Source organism: Euprymna scolopes, chromosome 32 (genome assembly GCF_053919585.1).
Source record: "Euprymna scolopes isolate OS-2025 chromosome 32, ASM5391958v1, whole genome shotgun sequence".
Classification (NCBI taxonomy): domain Eukaryota; kingdom Metazoa; phylum Mollusca; class Cephalopoda; order Sepiida; family Sepiolidae; genus Euprymna; species Euprymna scolopes.
The window spans coordinates 95,458,073-95,474,291 of NC_136513.1; the positions used below are offsets into that span (position 1 = coordinate 95,458,073).

At 33.9% G+C, this 16,219-nt stretch overlaps 2 protein-coding genes across 5 annotated transcripts in view; one reads left to right on the forward strand and one right to left on the reverse strand.

Annotated features, from left to right (window-relative positions):
- LOC145256510 (uncharacterized) overlaps positions 1-16,219 on the reverse strand; it is a 223,732-nt gene that overhangs the window by 106,761 nt on the left and 100,752 nt on the right. The gene's annotated exons all lie outside the window — the stretch shown is intronic.
- Positions 9,414-10,839, forward strand: LOC145256070 (uncharacterized). The gene has a single exon (XM_080114653.1). It carries the CDS (start codon positions 9,414-9,416, stop codon positions 10,206-10,208), a length of 795 nt encoding a protein of 264 aa, XP_079970779.1. The 3' UTR covers positions 10,209-10,839.

Sequence of the window (16,219 nt, forward strand, 5' to 3'; positions counted from 1 at the left end):
GTTCACATTTTTATCACTTTATTTGCTTAAAACTCTTAAAATATATAATATACATTCATATTCATTAATTCATTTGAAAGTATATTCATTTTCGAACAAAACAGTAGTAATTTGAAGACTTGAAATACTTTGATTTGAAAAATATGGCTATTTTAGTAGAACTACCTTGAAATCTGATTATCAAAAGCGTTTTTTTTCCGTCCATGTGTATTACTAGTATGTATAGGACGACTGGAAACAAATGCAGAGATAAGCAGAAAGCACATACAGCACCTAGAGTTCCCAAATGGTTACTCATCTGATACTAACCAAGCTCAACATGGCTTAACTATACATATATACACACACACATTAAAAATGAATTCTATCAAATAGTGTCAAACGTAAGAAAAATTAAAAAGATCTCAAAAGTACTATTTTAAAAATAAGAGAAAAGTACTGCATTTTTAAAACTATTCCAAAAGATATTTTGTTGAAGTTCACATCAGTTTATTTTTTTAGATTTTCTTATTCATTTTTCTTAAATTTGATGCCACATGATCAAATTACGATGTATATATACATCAGCAGGGATACCAAACATTGTCCGGGTCCACATGAAGTTCTGTTTAGACAAACCTGCTATACTAAGGATATTGAGGACTTTTTCATTACTATATGTAAACGCCATCGTGAGCAACGCCAATACCCTCACAACAATTTCAAAAATAAAAAATATGGTAATCCTAATTCAAAACTGATAAAAAAATACAAAAATATAATCACCAAAAAAGAAGCACCTGATGAGCTCCCCACCAGATATTTCGGCAGAAGGGATACAAAGAGAAGCTAGTCTCAAGATATTGAGCACTTTTTGCTTACTATATATCAGTTTATGCGAATTTCTTTAATACTGCCTTAGTCTAGAAATAGGTACCGGCAGCAACCTGAAAAATGAGTGGAATTCGTAAAAAAATGGTCAACTTTAGGTTATGTTTACCAGCCTGTATTTCATTTGTTTGAATTTGTTTTTGGATAAAATATATATTACATGAAAGAGCAAATCTTCCTCTTTTGTACGGTGTTTATTTTGTATTTGTTGAATAAAAAGTCAATTTTACTGATTTATTTTAATAGCACCAACAAAAGTGATAACATTTTGACGTGGAACGCTAGCTGCTATTTTTTTTTTAAAAATCAAGAAAATCATACCCCCTTATTTAAAACTCTCGCAGATTTTTACCATTCGACCAATAAAAAAAACTATAAATAGCATCAAATTAAGCAAAGAATGATCTTTATTTACATATAAAAATTACAAGAAATATAAAATAAAAAATATGCGAAATTCTTTTTAAAAAATTTTTCTCATTTAATTTGCTTCTAATGAATTAACTATTCATAATAACCACGGCAAATGTGATATTAAAGTAAAGTTTATTCAATTTCCTATAAAACGGTTATATCTCATAGGATTAGTGAATCTCTTGACAAAGGCTTCCTTTCTAGGGCAATTGCTCTTGACATATCAAAGGCCTTAGACAGGGTTATGGCATAAAGGCCTAGTTGACAAGATCTCCAGCTACGGTATAACTGCAAATATTCTCTCTATCATTAAATCATTTCTCTCTGATAGGCTCATATGAGTAGTGGTTGATGAACCAAAAATCAAAGGCCTGCAGTATTAATGCTGGAGTTCCTCAATGGTCCATCCTGGGCCCAACTCTCTTCCTAATCTACATTAATGATCTCCCTAAACACATACTTAAATCATTCGTTGACATCTATGCTGATGACAACCATCTACGGCAACACATCAAAGGCTGTAAATGACAAAGCTCTCTCTGATTCTCTCTCCTCTGATCTCGAACGAGTGGTTCAGTGGGGGAAGACGTGGCTGGTTACCTTTAATGCATCTAAAACCAAACTCCTATCTTTACATCATCAACGCTCTGAACCTCATCTGGTATCAATTGAAATGGATGGCTCTCGTCTAGGAGAAGCCCCGTGTTTTGACAAGCTTCTGGGTTTGACCTTTACTCCTGATCTGAAATGGAACACGTACATCAAGTCTGTTGCCAAGGTCGCTGGAAAGATGGTGGGATCCTTCTACCGCTCCAGAAGATATCTCACTACTGATGCAATTCTCTATCTATATAAAAGCCAAGTACGTCCAAGGATGGAATACTGCTGCCATATCTGGGCAGGAGCTGCTAAAAACAGCCTATCCTGCCTTGACAGAGTACAAAATAGACTTTGTGGCTTAGTGGGGGATGCCCTTTTCTCTTCCCTGCAACCTCTCCCACAGAAGAGACGTTGCAAGCCTATCTTTGTTTTATCGTTATTTCCATGGCAGGTACTCGTCTGAACTCCAATCTCTGGTTCCCCCTCGCCAATCTTTTACGAAAAACACCCGTCTAGCTGAATCCACTGTGAAAAACTTTCCCCACTCTTTATCTATGCTTAAATCAAAACATAGATTCCATGAACAAAAGCTTCTTTCTTAGAACTGCATGCCTGTAGAACTGTCCCATCTGCCTGCTTCCTTCCAGACTACAACTTGGATGTCTTCAAGTCTAACGTAAACAAATTCCTGATGAACCGCCCCCTTAAGTAGACACTTTATTAAATATCCACACTAACGTAATGTACTTACAATAACCCTTATCCCTGAGAGGCTTCTGGGCTTTGATAAGTGGTGACCACCTTGTAAAAAAAAAAAAAAAAAAAAAAAAATGGTGCTAAGAAATTGTACCTAGCTTTATTCGCGAAAATGCACAAGGCGAAAGAAAATTGACACTTCGGGAGTCTTTTGGACAAAATTGTGTGAATCGTGAACACGGCAAAAATGTGCGAGTCAATGGATGAAAGTTGTTCGACTTTGGTATTTCACCAAATAGGTAACTATACTGCTTCAATTTCAATATAAGCGATAAGAAACCATTTCTGTACATTAATTTGTAAAATTATGTTTGAATATTTTAAATATTCAGAAGTATTTTGCAACATGTAGTTTGCATGTGTTCAGCTTTTTAACGTAAACAAATGAGTGATATTTTGGATTTTTTCAAAAATTAAATTAATATTGTATCATTTTGGAGGGAGAATAAATAGGGAGTATTTATAATAAACCATTTATAAAACTAGTGATTTAATTTTAAAATGTTTGAGTATCTAAATATTCGTTTATTCGGCATTCTAAACCAGTTTCCTGAAAGTAAACAAACTTGGCAAAAGAGCGTAAAAAATGCTAGACAAGAAGCAAATTTCTAGCATTTTGTATTTATTTGAAAATGATTTGGTGCATGGTAGATATTTAATTCAAGGCATGCAACTGCATAAAATTAAAGTTTGAATAAGCATAAAAAACTATTGTCGTCCATAGATGAAAGTATGGTGCCTATGCACTTAGCGAACTGAACCGCGCTATTTTTAAATAGTATTTTCAAGTTAAATTAAAGTTTTATAAGTTTTTATATTAAATTGTTAGTTGAAAGTTCAAAAGCGTTACAAAACACGCTCTCCTCCTCATGTTAAGAATGGCTTTCTAAATGTTATTTCAGCACAGTTTCCTACGTGCATAAGTACCGAAAGTACAAACTAGACTAAATTAAAAAAACAAAAAAAAAAACCACCCTCTCTTCCACATGTTCCTATTTACAATGCCTCCCCACGAGGACAGAGTTAGACACCAGGGTCGTTTTTTAACGTGGAGAAAAGGAACAAAACTAAAAATTGTCTCAGTCGTGAAGGATTTCTCCTCCACTGACAGAGAACAAGAAATTGAAGTGCATCATCTGAAGAACAGATACTACACCTTGATCTTGACTCTCTTCCACATGTTAGTTCACTTCATAAGTACTATTGTTTTCTTTTATTGTTTTAACATTTATTTTTGTATAATTTAAATTGTTAGCTGAAAACACATTAATTAAAAAAAATAAATAAATAAAAAATAAAAAAACACACAGAGTGGTTTTCTAAATAATAGTTTGTTTAATAAATACTATTGTTTTAATATATTTTATTCTTGTATCTGTATGTATTAAATTGTTAGGTGAAAGTACAGACTAGTTAAAAAAAACACGCCCCCCTCACATGTTTCCTAGATAATAGCTCACTTCATAAGTACCATTGTTTTCATTGTTTTAATTTATTTTATTCTAGACAGAAAAAACTCAAATTAGCACAACAAAAACAACTTTTACGTTGAAGACGCAGTATCATTTTACTTTAAAGCCCGTCTCACGTCCGTATATAACAAAATGTGTTTTTTGGAGATTTCGGTGTGCTAAAATCGAATCTGAAAAGTGTTTCTGTCACAAAAAAATAGTTTTTATGATATAAAGAAATTACTTTTTCGTAAAGTGGGTGATCCCTTAAAATGAGCACCCACTTTCTGGCCACCTTAGAGGGAGGGCATTTTTTGTGTGTTTATTGGCTAAAAAGTTTTTTGTTTGATTTCTTTTGAACTCTGGGACTATTTTCCATTTCACAGCCCAGCCTTCGTTTACTCTACGCACGAGCATAAATGAAGGCTGTTAAATGTGCACTCGCGTATCAAACTGCCTTATCACAGTGTAGTATTAGCGAAAAATTAAAATTAGACAAAAAACAAGTACTTTTCCAAAAATTAAGCCATGTAATTCTATGTTATCATGGCTGGCCATTCCGTCGCAAAAAAATAGTTTTCATGATATGAGAAATTACTTTTTCGAAAAGTGAGTGTTCACTTTTCTATGTAAATTTAACTTAAAATGAGTATCCATTTTCTGGCCACTGAAATGGAAAATAGTCTCAGAGTTTAGGGGTTAATACCATTGCACACTTGCGCGTACAAAAATGGCCAGCCGTGATAACAGAATCACATGGCTTCATATTTGGAAAACTACTTGTTTTTCGTCTAATTTTAAATTTTCGCCAATACTACACTGTGACAAAGCCGTTTGGTACGCAAGTGCACATTCAACAGCCGTTTTTATGCTTGCGCTTCATAAATATTATTGTTTTTCATTGTTTTAATATATTTATTTTATTCGTGAATTGTTTATTAAATTGTTAATTGAAAGTACAGACTTCACATGTTAAGAATGGGTTTCTAAATAATAGTTTGTTTTATAAGTACTATTGTTTTTTTTTTATAAATATATTTTATTGTATCGTTTATTGAAAGCACAGACTTGTATTTATTAAATTGTTAGGTGACAGTACAGACTAGTTAAAAAACACTCCTCCACATGTTAAGAATGGGTTTCTAAATAAGTTAGTTTTATAAGTACTATTGTTTTTTTTTTATAAATATATTTTATTGTATCGTTTATTGAAAGCACAGACTTGTATTTATTAAATTGTTAGGTGACAGTACAGACTAGTTAAAAAACACTCCTCCACATGTTAAGAATGGGTTTCTAAATAAGTTAGTTTTATAAGTACTATTGTTTTTTTTTATAAATATATTTTATTGTATCGTTTATTGAAAGCACAGACTTGTATTTATTAAATTGTTAGGTGACAGTACAGACTAGTTAAAAAACACTCCTCCACATGTTAAGAATGGGTTTCTAAATAAGTTAGTTTTATAAGTACTATTGTTTTTTTTTTATAAATATATTTTATTGTATCGTTTATTGAAAGCACAGACTTGTATTTATTAAATTGTTAGGTGACAGTACAGACTAGTTAAAAAACACTCCTCCACATGTTAAGAATGGGTTTCTAAATAAGTTAGTTTTATAAGTACTATTGTTTTTTTTTATTGTTTCAACATTTATTTTTGCATTGTTCATTAAATTGTTAGGTGAAAGTAAAGACTAGTTTAAAAAAAAATAAACTAGTCTCCACATGTTAAGAATGGGATTATTATTTGCTGCATGTTTGAAATTGGGAATATTTTTTATTGCAGACGACCGTAATTTCAAGAAATTAAGATATTTTCAATTTCACTGGAAGAGGTAGAAGACCATCCATTCCCAAAGTTAGTATAAACAAACTCCTTTTACAACTATTTTTACCTGAAAGATGAAAAAAAAAACCCCAAGAATGATAGTCGAATGTGCATCCAATTTCATCACCATCAATCTGTTGAGAATAAGATACTTAATTGAAAAAGCTTATGTTAATGCCAATTTGCATATAAATGACTAACAGATTCCAAACATTTTTCATGGAAAATTTGACATTCGTTGGAAATTGTCATGTGCTGGTGTTACAAGAGATGAACTGCTTAGTTCAAGTTTGTCGGGCAATCAGAAATAATTGCACTTACAAATGGCATCATTCTGGACTTAGAAGTACTTCCATCATCTTGGGTATGTCAGGCTGCAAAGTATCTATCTGAACGTTCTATTGATAGGCAATTTTTTTTTTTTTTTTTTTTTTTTTTACATAGGCATCACCACATTATCAAGGCCCAGAGGCCACTCAAGGATAAGGGTTAAAGAGTGTACAGTAGAAATTGGACAATATAGTAATCATTAGTAATGAAAATTTGGTAAATTTGATAACTTATATGGAACAGCTCATCAAGAACTTATTTACTTTAGACTTGAACACAACCATATTGTAGTCAGCCGGAAAGCAGGAAAACGGAAGACAATTCCACAGGCGTGCAGTTCTAAGAAGCTTTGTTCATGGAATCTACGTTTAGGTTTAGGCACAGATAAAGAGTGGGGGAAATTATTGATAGTGTTTACAGCTAGACGAGTGTTTCTTGTGAAAGTTTTGCAAGGGGGGACCATAGATTGAAGCTCAGTCGAACACTTTCCATGAAAATAACGATACATCAGAGACAAACTCGCAACATCTCTTCTGTGAGATAGAGGTTGCAAGGAGGAGAAAAGGACATCTCCTACGAGGCTACGAAGTCTATTTTGAACTCTATCAAGGCAGGACACGTCCTTTCTAGCAGCTCCTTCCCAGATGTGGCAACAGTATTCCATCCTTGGACGTACCTGGCTCTTATATAGATAGAGAATAGCATCAGCAGTGAGATATCTACCGGATCGATAGAAAGATCCCACCATTTTTCCAGCGGCCTTGACAACAGATTTGATGTACGTGTTCCATTTAAGATCAGGAGTAATGGTCAAGCCCAGAAGCTTGTCAAAACTTGAGGCCTCCTGAAGACGAGAGCCATTCATTTTAATTGATGCATAATGTGGATTAGAATGTTGATGATGTAAAGAGAGAAGCTTGGTTTTAGATGCATTAAAAGTAACCAGCCACTCCTTTCCCCATTGTACTACGTGCTCAAGATCAGAGGAGAGAGAATTGGAGAGAACTTGGTCATTTACTGTCTTAGATGTGGTACCATAAATGGTAGTGTCGTCAGCATAAATGTCTACAAATCATGTAAGGATATGATTTGGAAGATCATTAATGTAGATCAGGAAAAGAGTTGGGCTCAGGATGGATCCCTGAGGGACACCAGCATTAATACTGTGAGCTTCTGATTTTTGCCCCTCAACTACTACTCTTATGAACCTATCAGAGAGAAATGATTTAATAATTGAGAAGACATTTCCAGCAATACCATAGCTAGAGATCTTATGAAGTAAACCTTTATGCCATACCCTATCAAAGGCCTTAGATATGTCAAGAGCAATTGCCCTAGAAAGATTGCCACCGTCGAGAGATTTGCTAATCCTATGCGATATAACTGTAAGGACATCTGTTGTAGATCTAGCAGAACGGAAACCATATTGAGTGTCACTAAGAAGGTTATTTTCGTTGAGATGGTTGATTACTTCTGTATTTAACACAGATTCTAGCAACTTACTCATGACGCACAGGAGACTTATTGGCCTGTACTGAGAGGGGGATGAGCGATCACCTGAATTCTTAAATACAGGGCATACCGATGAGATTTTCCAGGGAGATGGGAAACTATTCTCCTTAAGACAACGTTTAAACAGTTTTGTAAGTATGGGCGCTAGTTCAGGTTGAAGTTTTTTGAGTACTATAATTGGAATACCGTCAGGGCCAGTTGCTTTACTCGAATCAAGGTTTTTGATTAGCTTCGCAACATCACGTACAGATATACGTATATCACATAGCGTGTTTTCTGATACAGGAGGAAATATTGGGGGTTGGCGGTCTTGGTCGCAAAGGGTAGAATTAGCTGCAAAGTTCTTGACAAAGAGTTTGGCTTTGTCAGTTAAAGAAAATTCAGGCAACATCTAAAAATCTCAGCAAATCTCGGCATCGTAATAATTATGAAGACTTCATGAAAGATTACTGGTATCAACCAAACAGTGAGGATGTCAGCACAGCCATTGTAAAATCTAGTCCAGGTACACCGAAGGCAGCTATGCCAGCCTGTAGAAAGATACTACTGATTCAACAAACTCGGGCTAATGATGATGAAAGTAAGCTATAAAACTCACCATTGCTCTCTGGCTCAAAAACTATTCAGATAAAAAATAGAGGGAGAGATGAAAGATATGCAGAAAAAACTGAAAGAACAAGATAAAGTGCAGACCATAAAAGATGTACTTTCAGAAAAGATACCGTCTTTTCATGATGATTTGCAGCAGAAAAATGAAGAGCTAAGAAGAAATAAAGATTTGTTGTCGTCATTACAACAGCAACATGAGGAAATTCAAATTAAACTTGAAAGTACCTTGACTACCCTGCAGCAAAGAAATCAGGAGCTTTCAAAAATTAGACACTCTGCATTTTACAAGCGTTTGAAAAGATGGGAAACAAGATTGAGTTAGAAAGAAAAGACGGAAAGAATGCCCAATCAAATATTGTCTAAACAAATTTTTAAGTTAAAACTAAAATTCAAAGACTCAAACTCCTTTCCAATTCAAAAAAAAACTTCATAAGAAAAGCAAAGAGAAAAAGGACGAGTTGAAAATTCAACAGATGAAATTTGATTTTCTTAATCAGGCCAAGAAAAGAAATGTTTCTATGAAGGAACATAATACCGGTACACCAAAGATGTCATCAAGTGTCATTGAATTGATAGGGGCAAGCAGAAGTATCTGGCAAGAATTGTGGAAAGATAATTGATATTGTAGCAAGATAGATCTTTCACACAGCTGTAGATTCAAAAGACCTGCCAACAGAGCGATCATCTCTAAGGTATGCTGACAAAGGGCATGTCCTTGCTAAACAGCAGATAGCTGAAGCATTACTGCAATCGAGCAATGTAGACTTACATTCTGATGGAACAACTAGGAATCATCAAAAGTGGTCAGTTGCTTTCATGTGGATTCACTTCAGTATTCAAGATTCAGATACACTTGTTGATGTAGCCTTTAATCTGTTCCATGAGTTGGCTGATCTCTATACAGATAGTGAAGTGGATACTGTATTCCGGTCAATGTTACAGAATCTCACTGGTCTTATGAGTGACAGAGCAAGTGTCAAAGTCATTCAACAAAGCCTTCAACATACAGAGGATGAATACACTTGGCATTGATGAAAACATGGAGTTTTTGCATTGTAATGCTCACTTCCTTCTTGGCCTCAGTTCTGAATCCGAAAAAGTCTTGAGAAAATGGGAACAACATCTGAATGAGAAAATTGGCAGAGATGGTCTGAAAAAATTCAAAAGGTTTTCATCAAGTTCAGAAAATGCAGCATATTGCTTTATCAGGACTGCTTGTGATGTGTTGGGACGAACAAGTGATGGAAAAAATAGATGCAGAGCCTCTTGGGAAGCCTATTGTCACCTTCAGTCACAAAATTCTAGCATAACAAGTTTTAGAGGGAATAGGTTTAACGTTTTTCAGGCTGCTGCTTCACTCCACTATCATCGAAATGATATTGTGACATTTTTTCAAGATTTCATGGCATCATTGAATCTGAAGCAAGAAAGTGTGCTTCATGACGCGAGGAGTGATTCAATTGACTGTGCCATGGTTGCACTTGGACTGTTATACCACAAAGTTACTGGACCTTACTGGATCCTACTCAGCAGACAACCAAAATACTTGGATTTCTTTTGCTATGTTGTGGAAATGAATGCTGCCCTTGGAAGATGGGAACATGATGCCAAACAATTGACAGATCCCAACTTTCTACCACTTTTTAGCATCAATTTAAACAGCCCTGTTTTTTCTGCCCTCTACAAAAGGGATGCACAAAAGACTATTGTTCAAAATTTACTTCATAGACTTTGTTCAGCATACGAAGATGTTCTTCAACGTCAGCTGACAGACTTCCTGCCAGGTGGAAGATACTATGATATTAAAGATGAAACGTCAGCAAATGCAGCATAGCCAGATAACCAATTTAATAGGAGAAGAATGCTTTGGTGATTTGGATTTTAGCATTTTCAAGAGACGCCATGCATCTTTACACCACCATAGCACCATCAATATGCTGAAGAAAAACAAGACTTCAATTTGGCTTGATAGTAAATCTGAAAAGGAACAAGTTGCTTGGATTGTGTGGATCCAAATCTAAAAAAGTCTGAATAAAACACCAGGCATTACAGAAGGTGGTACTTCAGAAGAGAAAGCAACAACTGGAGAAAACAAGAAAAGATTGGTTGGTTGTTTTTGTTTTACGGCATATCAACCTTTTTCAGGTTATTTAATGCCGAATCTAGTTATTTTGAGGAACGATTTTTAATGGAGTATATTTGTTTTTTAAGTCGGATTCTATTTAACCCATAGTTGGGACCCTAACAGGTACTACCACTCCAGGTCAGATTGGACCTGGGAGTAATGGCAATCAAAGGGTGGCTCCACACACCCCAAGCCCGCAAGGTGGGGCCTCACCATCGGATATAGTTTTAGGTGATATCCAGGACCAACAAGAAAAGGAGAAAAATGCAAGGAAGCAATAAGAAAAAATCTCATCATTGAGAGGGTGAAGACACATGGTGGGCCTTGTTTCAGTGAAGAGAATGTCACACAAATGATGCATGTGCTAGGAAGCAAGAATAGTAAAGTCGAGGCCCTCAAAGATGAAATTAGGTTTCAGAAAATAGTTCTGGGCAATAAGTCTGAACATTTAAAACTTGACTGACCTTTAGAGTTACTAGCAAGCCACTTGAAAGCATTTTTGAATGGCTCAAACCTAATAAATGACTATGAAACACTTTGCAACAATGAAGAATCAGAAAGCGAAATAGAAGTACTCTTGTTGATCAGGCAGAGTTTGCAAACTACAGCTTCAGCAAACAAGGACAGTTTATGGCAGTATATTATGATGATGACTTTTATTTAGGTCAAGTAATTTCTGTCACAAGTAGGACAAGTATAAAGGTGAAAATAAATGCCTTTAGATGGGCAAGGTCAGAAGTAGAGAAAGTCGCTTCTCTGTATGTGTTTGATTGGGGGTTTGAGGTAACCACCTCAAATGGACGAATATGGTCAGTTCCCAGCGAAGAGTTCAACAGAATCACCAGGAAATATTAATTGTATAGAGAACAATATTAACATGCAGCTTCCTTTTGTATTGAATGTAAATTGGTGTTGAACAGGTATGTTTGCTTATATACGATACTTCGCCATGATAAACAGTGAATTATTGCAATTTTTAAGTTTATTATTTTAGAACTACAAGGTGTACAGAGCTGAAATTTAGGTATGACGTTCTACAACATGTATTGATTATGCATGCAAAATTTCACATCTGTATCTTTAATAGTTTTTGTGATTTTGAAATTTGTACATGTTTAAAACATTTGGTACTTTATTTCCACTATTGAAATTGAACATATCGGTATTTTTATCGACTTATAATGAAAAAACTTGCAGCTGGAATTGTTTGAAAAAAGACATAATAATCACTATGCATAGAATTATATTGCATGTTCATATGTAATTTTTTTTTTATTCAGTTGTATTTGCTGGTACTTCAAAAAGTGCCCACCAGTGCGATTTTGCTATTATAACTATTGCAATGTTCACTTTTCACATTGAAAAAAATGAAGGCCAAAATTGAATTAGATATGATTATACTTTTATTTCCTATTGTCTTCTAATACTAAGAGTGATGAAAGCATCTTTTGTGACGTTTTTACCAGTTACTTTTTTTGTCAGTGGCTTTCAAAGTTGCCATGTCGTAATGTAAACATGTTCATGCTACGTTTGCAAATATGAAAATGATCATAACTTGAAGACTAAACAAGATATCTTCATGATTTTTGTTTTTCTTGTATTTATGTGTATTTTTATATGAGAGAATCAAATTTAGCCATAGACGATTTTAAAATTTTGGTTGCTGGTACCTACTAGAAAGATGGCTTTTGCAATGGTTGTTATTTTATGTCTAAATTTCATTTTTTTTTTTTTTTTTTAATAAAAACTTAAAAAAACTGAAAATAATTTAAAAAATAACTAGAATTTTTTTTTTTAAACCAAAATAAACGTTTTTATGTTACTTATTGTGTTATTAAAAAAAAACAAACAAACAAAGGCTATGCTGGGCACGAACGTCAGAAGCTAAGGCTATAAGTGAATACTGTATCGATTAGTCCAAAATCCTATCTACGTTATGATATTGCCAATTCATTGTATTCAAATGCAAATAGGAATAACCGCATTCATGCATGCGTAGATTGTAATTGTAAAGAAAACAGCCAGAGTTAAACTTCAGTAATGAATTATCAAGTAATTAATTAGGTAAAAAAAGTGATTTACGTAACCCTCAAAATAAGAAAAATACCCCCACCCCTATCAGAGTATATGGAGGGGTGTAACTGTACTTAAATGTAACAATTTCAAAAACAAAAGATGGTAATACATCTTGACAAAAAAAAAAAAAAAAAGTACCCAAGAGATACAAAGATAAGCTATTCTCAAGATAGTGAGCACCATTTGATGACTATATATCACTTTAAGTGAATTTCTTTAATACTTCCTCACTCTAGAAAGATTTCTCTTTATAGTCTGTTGCAACAGCCGTGTTAGTTTACAGTCTGTAAATTTCATTTTTTTATAAAAAACTTAAAAATGAAACAAACTGAAAACAATTCAGTTTCAAAAATAACTAAGAATTTTTTATTGAAATAAATGCTTTACACTTCCCAAATGATTACTTATTGTTAAAAAAAAAAAAAAGAAAAAAATGATTTACATAACCTCGAAATAAGAAATGTTTTAATTAACTGCCGATAAAAAAAATGCCAAATAATACAAACTACAAACCAAAAAATATTTTAAGAAATCTTTTAACCCTGTTTAAACGCAGAAGAAAAAACGTCCACTTAAAGTGGGTTCTAAAAACTAATACTAGCAATACACACGGACGATAAAACGCTTTGGATAATCACAAATTTCAAAGGAGTTCTGCTAAAATAGTCATATTTTAAAAACCAAAGCATTTTTAAGTTTTCAAAATACCACCGTTTTGTTCAGAAATGAATGTACTTTCAAATGAATTAATAAATAATAATGTGCATTAGATTTTTTTTTAGAGTTTTAAGCAAATAACGTGATAAAAATGTGAACATTATAAAACAGCGGTTTTGGTAAGATTTTATAAAACCACTAATAATCGCCTTTTAGAGAAAAAATAAATAACCAGGATTTATCTACCATGGAAAAAAAAAAGTTAACTGCCCTAAAATGGGAAATCATTTTACATTAAATTCTAAAAATTTTTTTTGCTTATCTTTTATTAAAATTTTTACAGGTATTCACATAATTGTCACATATTTTGGAGAGGTGGTCAGATGGAGGGAGGCATAACTGAAGGTATTAATCTACAATAATACCAAAGAAATATTGCAATATATTCATTTTTAAACAGTGCTAGATTTCGATTTTTGTTTTTTGTACATAAAAAAAGTAAAACAAAGTTCAACAATTCAACTTGGAGTTCTGTCATTTCTTTTCTTTTAATGGATACATGGCCTTTTTAAGGAATTGCAGAACATTTATATGCAGCTACTGCAGATTATTTGGAAACCATTCATTTTTGGAGATTTTCAGTATCATATTCGGATTCCTTGCACAAAAATACACTTATATAGCAAATTGCATTGCTTAATCTTGGGTTTTAACAAAGATATAGCATTTTTACTGTAAATGTAAAAAATGTGACAAAATGTGTATGGTCTTAAAGAAGGAAAAATATCCAAACGTGTGAGACACAAAAATAGTCATAACTTCCTTAATTTTAATTGGATTTTATAAAATGTAAAAAGATTCTTTCGTAGCTCATCAAGCTCTTTCTACAGATACCAACATTGAAATATTTTAAGCCATTTCAATTTTTTCATGTGTATTGTTACAAATAGCTATGAACCAACATCGTAACACACTCAGCTAAATGACCATCATGACAACGCAAATTTTTATATTTACTGCATGCAAGTCATAACTGCCCAAATGTTAAAATCACTTGGAGAGAGACGATTTGATGTGACCTCGCCATTAGATTTTGTCGTTAAGGTAGAAAAAAAAAATATTTTTTACTGAATCTTTGATATTAGACATCGGAAGGATTGACAACACCATATTCATGGTGGTCCCTTTTCTATTTTTTTTACTTTTAGACATTTGCCCTTTATATAATACTAGCGAGAGGTACCTGACATTGCCCGGGTGTTTTTTTTTTTTTTTTTTTTTGGGGGGGGGGGGGGGGGTTAAAGAAAAAATAAAAAATAAAAATAAGTAAGTATGAGGATCGAACCCGAACCCGAACCCTTGAGGCAAAGTTGTAAATTAAAGTGTGGAAAAAAAAAAAAAAAAAAAAAAAACGTGCGATGTTAACTATTGCCCCATCGCGAGATGCTAACGGAAACACATTTGAATTTAATTAGTTGGATTTAGCAAGTGCCCGTTTTAAATGAGGTCAAGTTTTGACTGCGGGATAGTATTCATTTACTGCTGAACGCCCCCGCCCCCCAAAGATGTTATAGGAAAAAGACTAACCCACATGCAGCGAGCGACAAATATTGAATATTTATCTTCCCGAAATCGAGCAAATTAAATAGACAGGCGAGCTTTGTTGTTAACTGTGAGATATGATTTGTATGTGATATAAAAAGTTTTAAAAAGGTTGTGGAACGAGCGACCGCTTCTCTGAAAGAAGCCTTTTGTAGACACACAGAAAAAACGAACACACATACATACACACACATACATTTTCGCTTTTATATTTATAGACTAGCATGGCTACCCAGCACTGCCCGGGTGGAGAGAAGTGGTATGCGAAGGATATTGAGCAACCCCCAGAAAAAAACAAAACTTTTGTTTCAATCAAAATAGCAGCAAGAAGCCATGTGACTGCAAAAAGAAAATCAGCCGCAATAGCAGACAGGTAGGCTCAAACCTATAACACGGAAGAGGAAAAGGAGGTGAAAAAGCTAACATGCTAGCTGTCATAGCCACGACTTATGATATCACAACAGGTCGAAATAACAATTTTTTAGACATACATTGAGATTGCTAGGTATACGACTTGCGAAACTTGCCGCAAAAAGTGACCCAGTTGACCAGCACAGAATTAATGTTTTTGGCCAATTTTTATATATTTTTGGCCAGAGAGATTGATCTTTTTAATGATATTTATTTTGTCATGGTCTGATATGTCTGTCAAAAGTTTTTGGCAGACATACAAATACACATATACGAACTAACACACATTTTCCCTTTTATATAATAGACCAACAGGCCACCCAGCATTGCCCGTTCATAAGATACACTTAAATAGGATACTGACCCTGTAGAAATTGAATAAATTGGACTACAAAACTGCCTCATCTGCCATACTCTCCAGATCTCTCACCTACTGACTATCACTTTTTCAGGCATCTCAGAAACTTTCTGCATGAGAAATATTAAAAAAACCTAAGCAATATCAAAAACGCTTTCAGCAACTTCATCGCCACCAGAACACAAGATTTTTACATTACTGGCATAAATACACTTGTTTTTATTTTGATCAATAAATTTCTGTTTGAATCGAGATATGTTCATTTGAATTTAAAAGTTAAAATCGCAAGAACTTTCATATCAACCAGATATATATATATATATATATATTACACACACACACACACACTGGAAGTGAGAACCAACATTGCTCAGGATTGAATGATGATCAATAAATGTGAAATCTTCCATTTTACAATCAAATCGATTGATTGCCTGCTCTAGTTGGGGACTCAGTGCAGTGCACCGGAAGGAAGCTTCACATACCATTCGACAGTAATTTAATTCACAATACATTGTAGTATAAAACAGGCCAGGATCAGAGTCTAGTATCTGTTCTTATGCTACACTAATTGTCCTTAGTCAATGAAGGGGGGGGGGGGCTTTCTATACTAAAG

Bases quoted from the DNA above. Each gene is read 5' to 3' on its own strand.
- LOC145256070 (XM_080114653.1), top strand. From the start codon at position 9,414: ATGGAGTTTTTGCATTGTAATGCTCACTTCCTTCTTGGCCTCAGTTCT.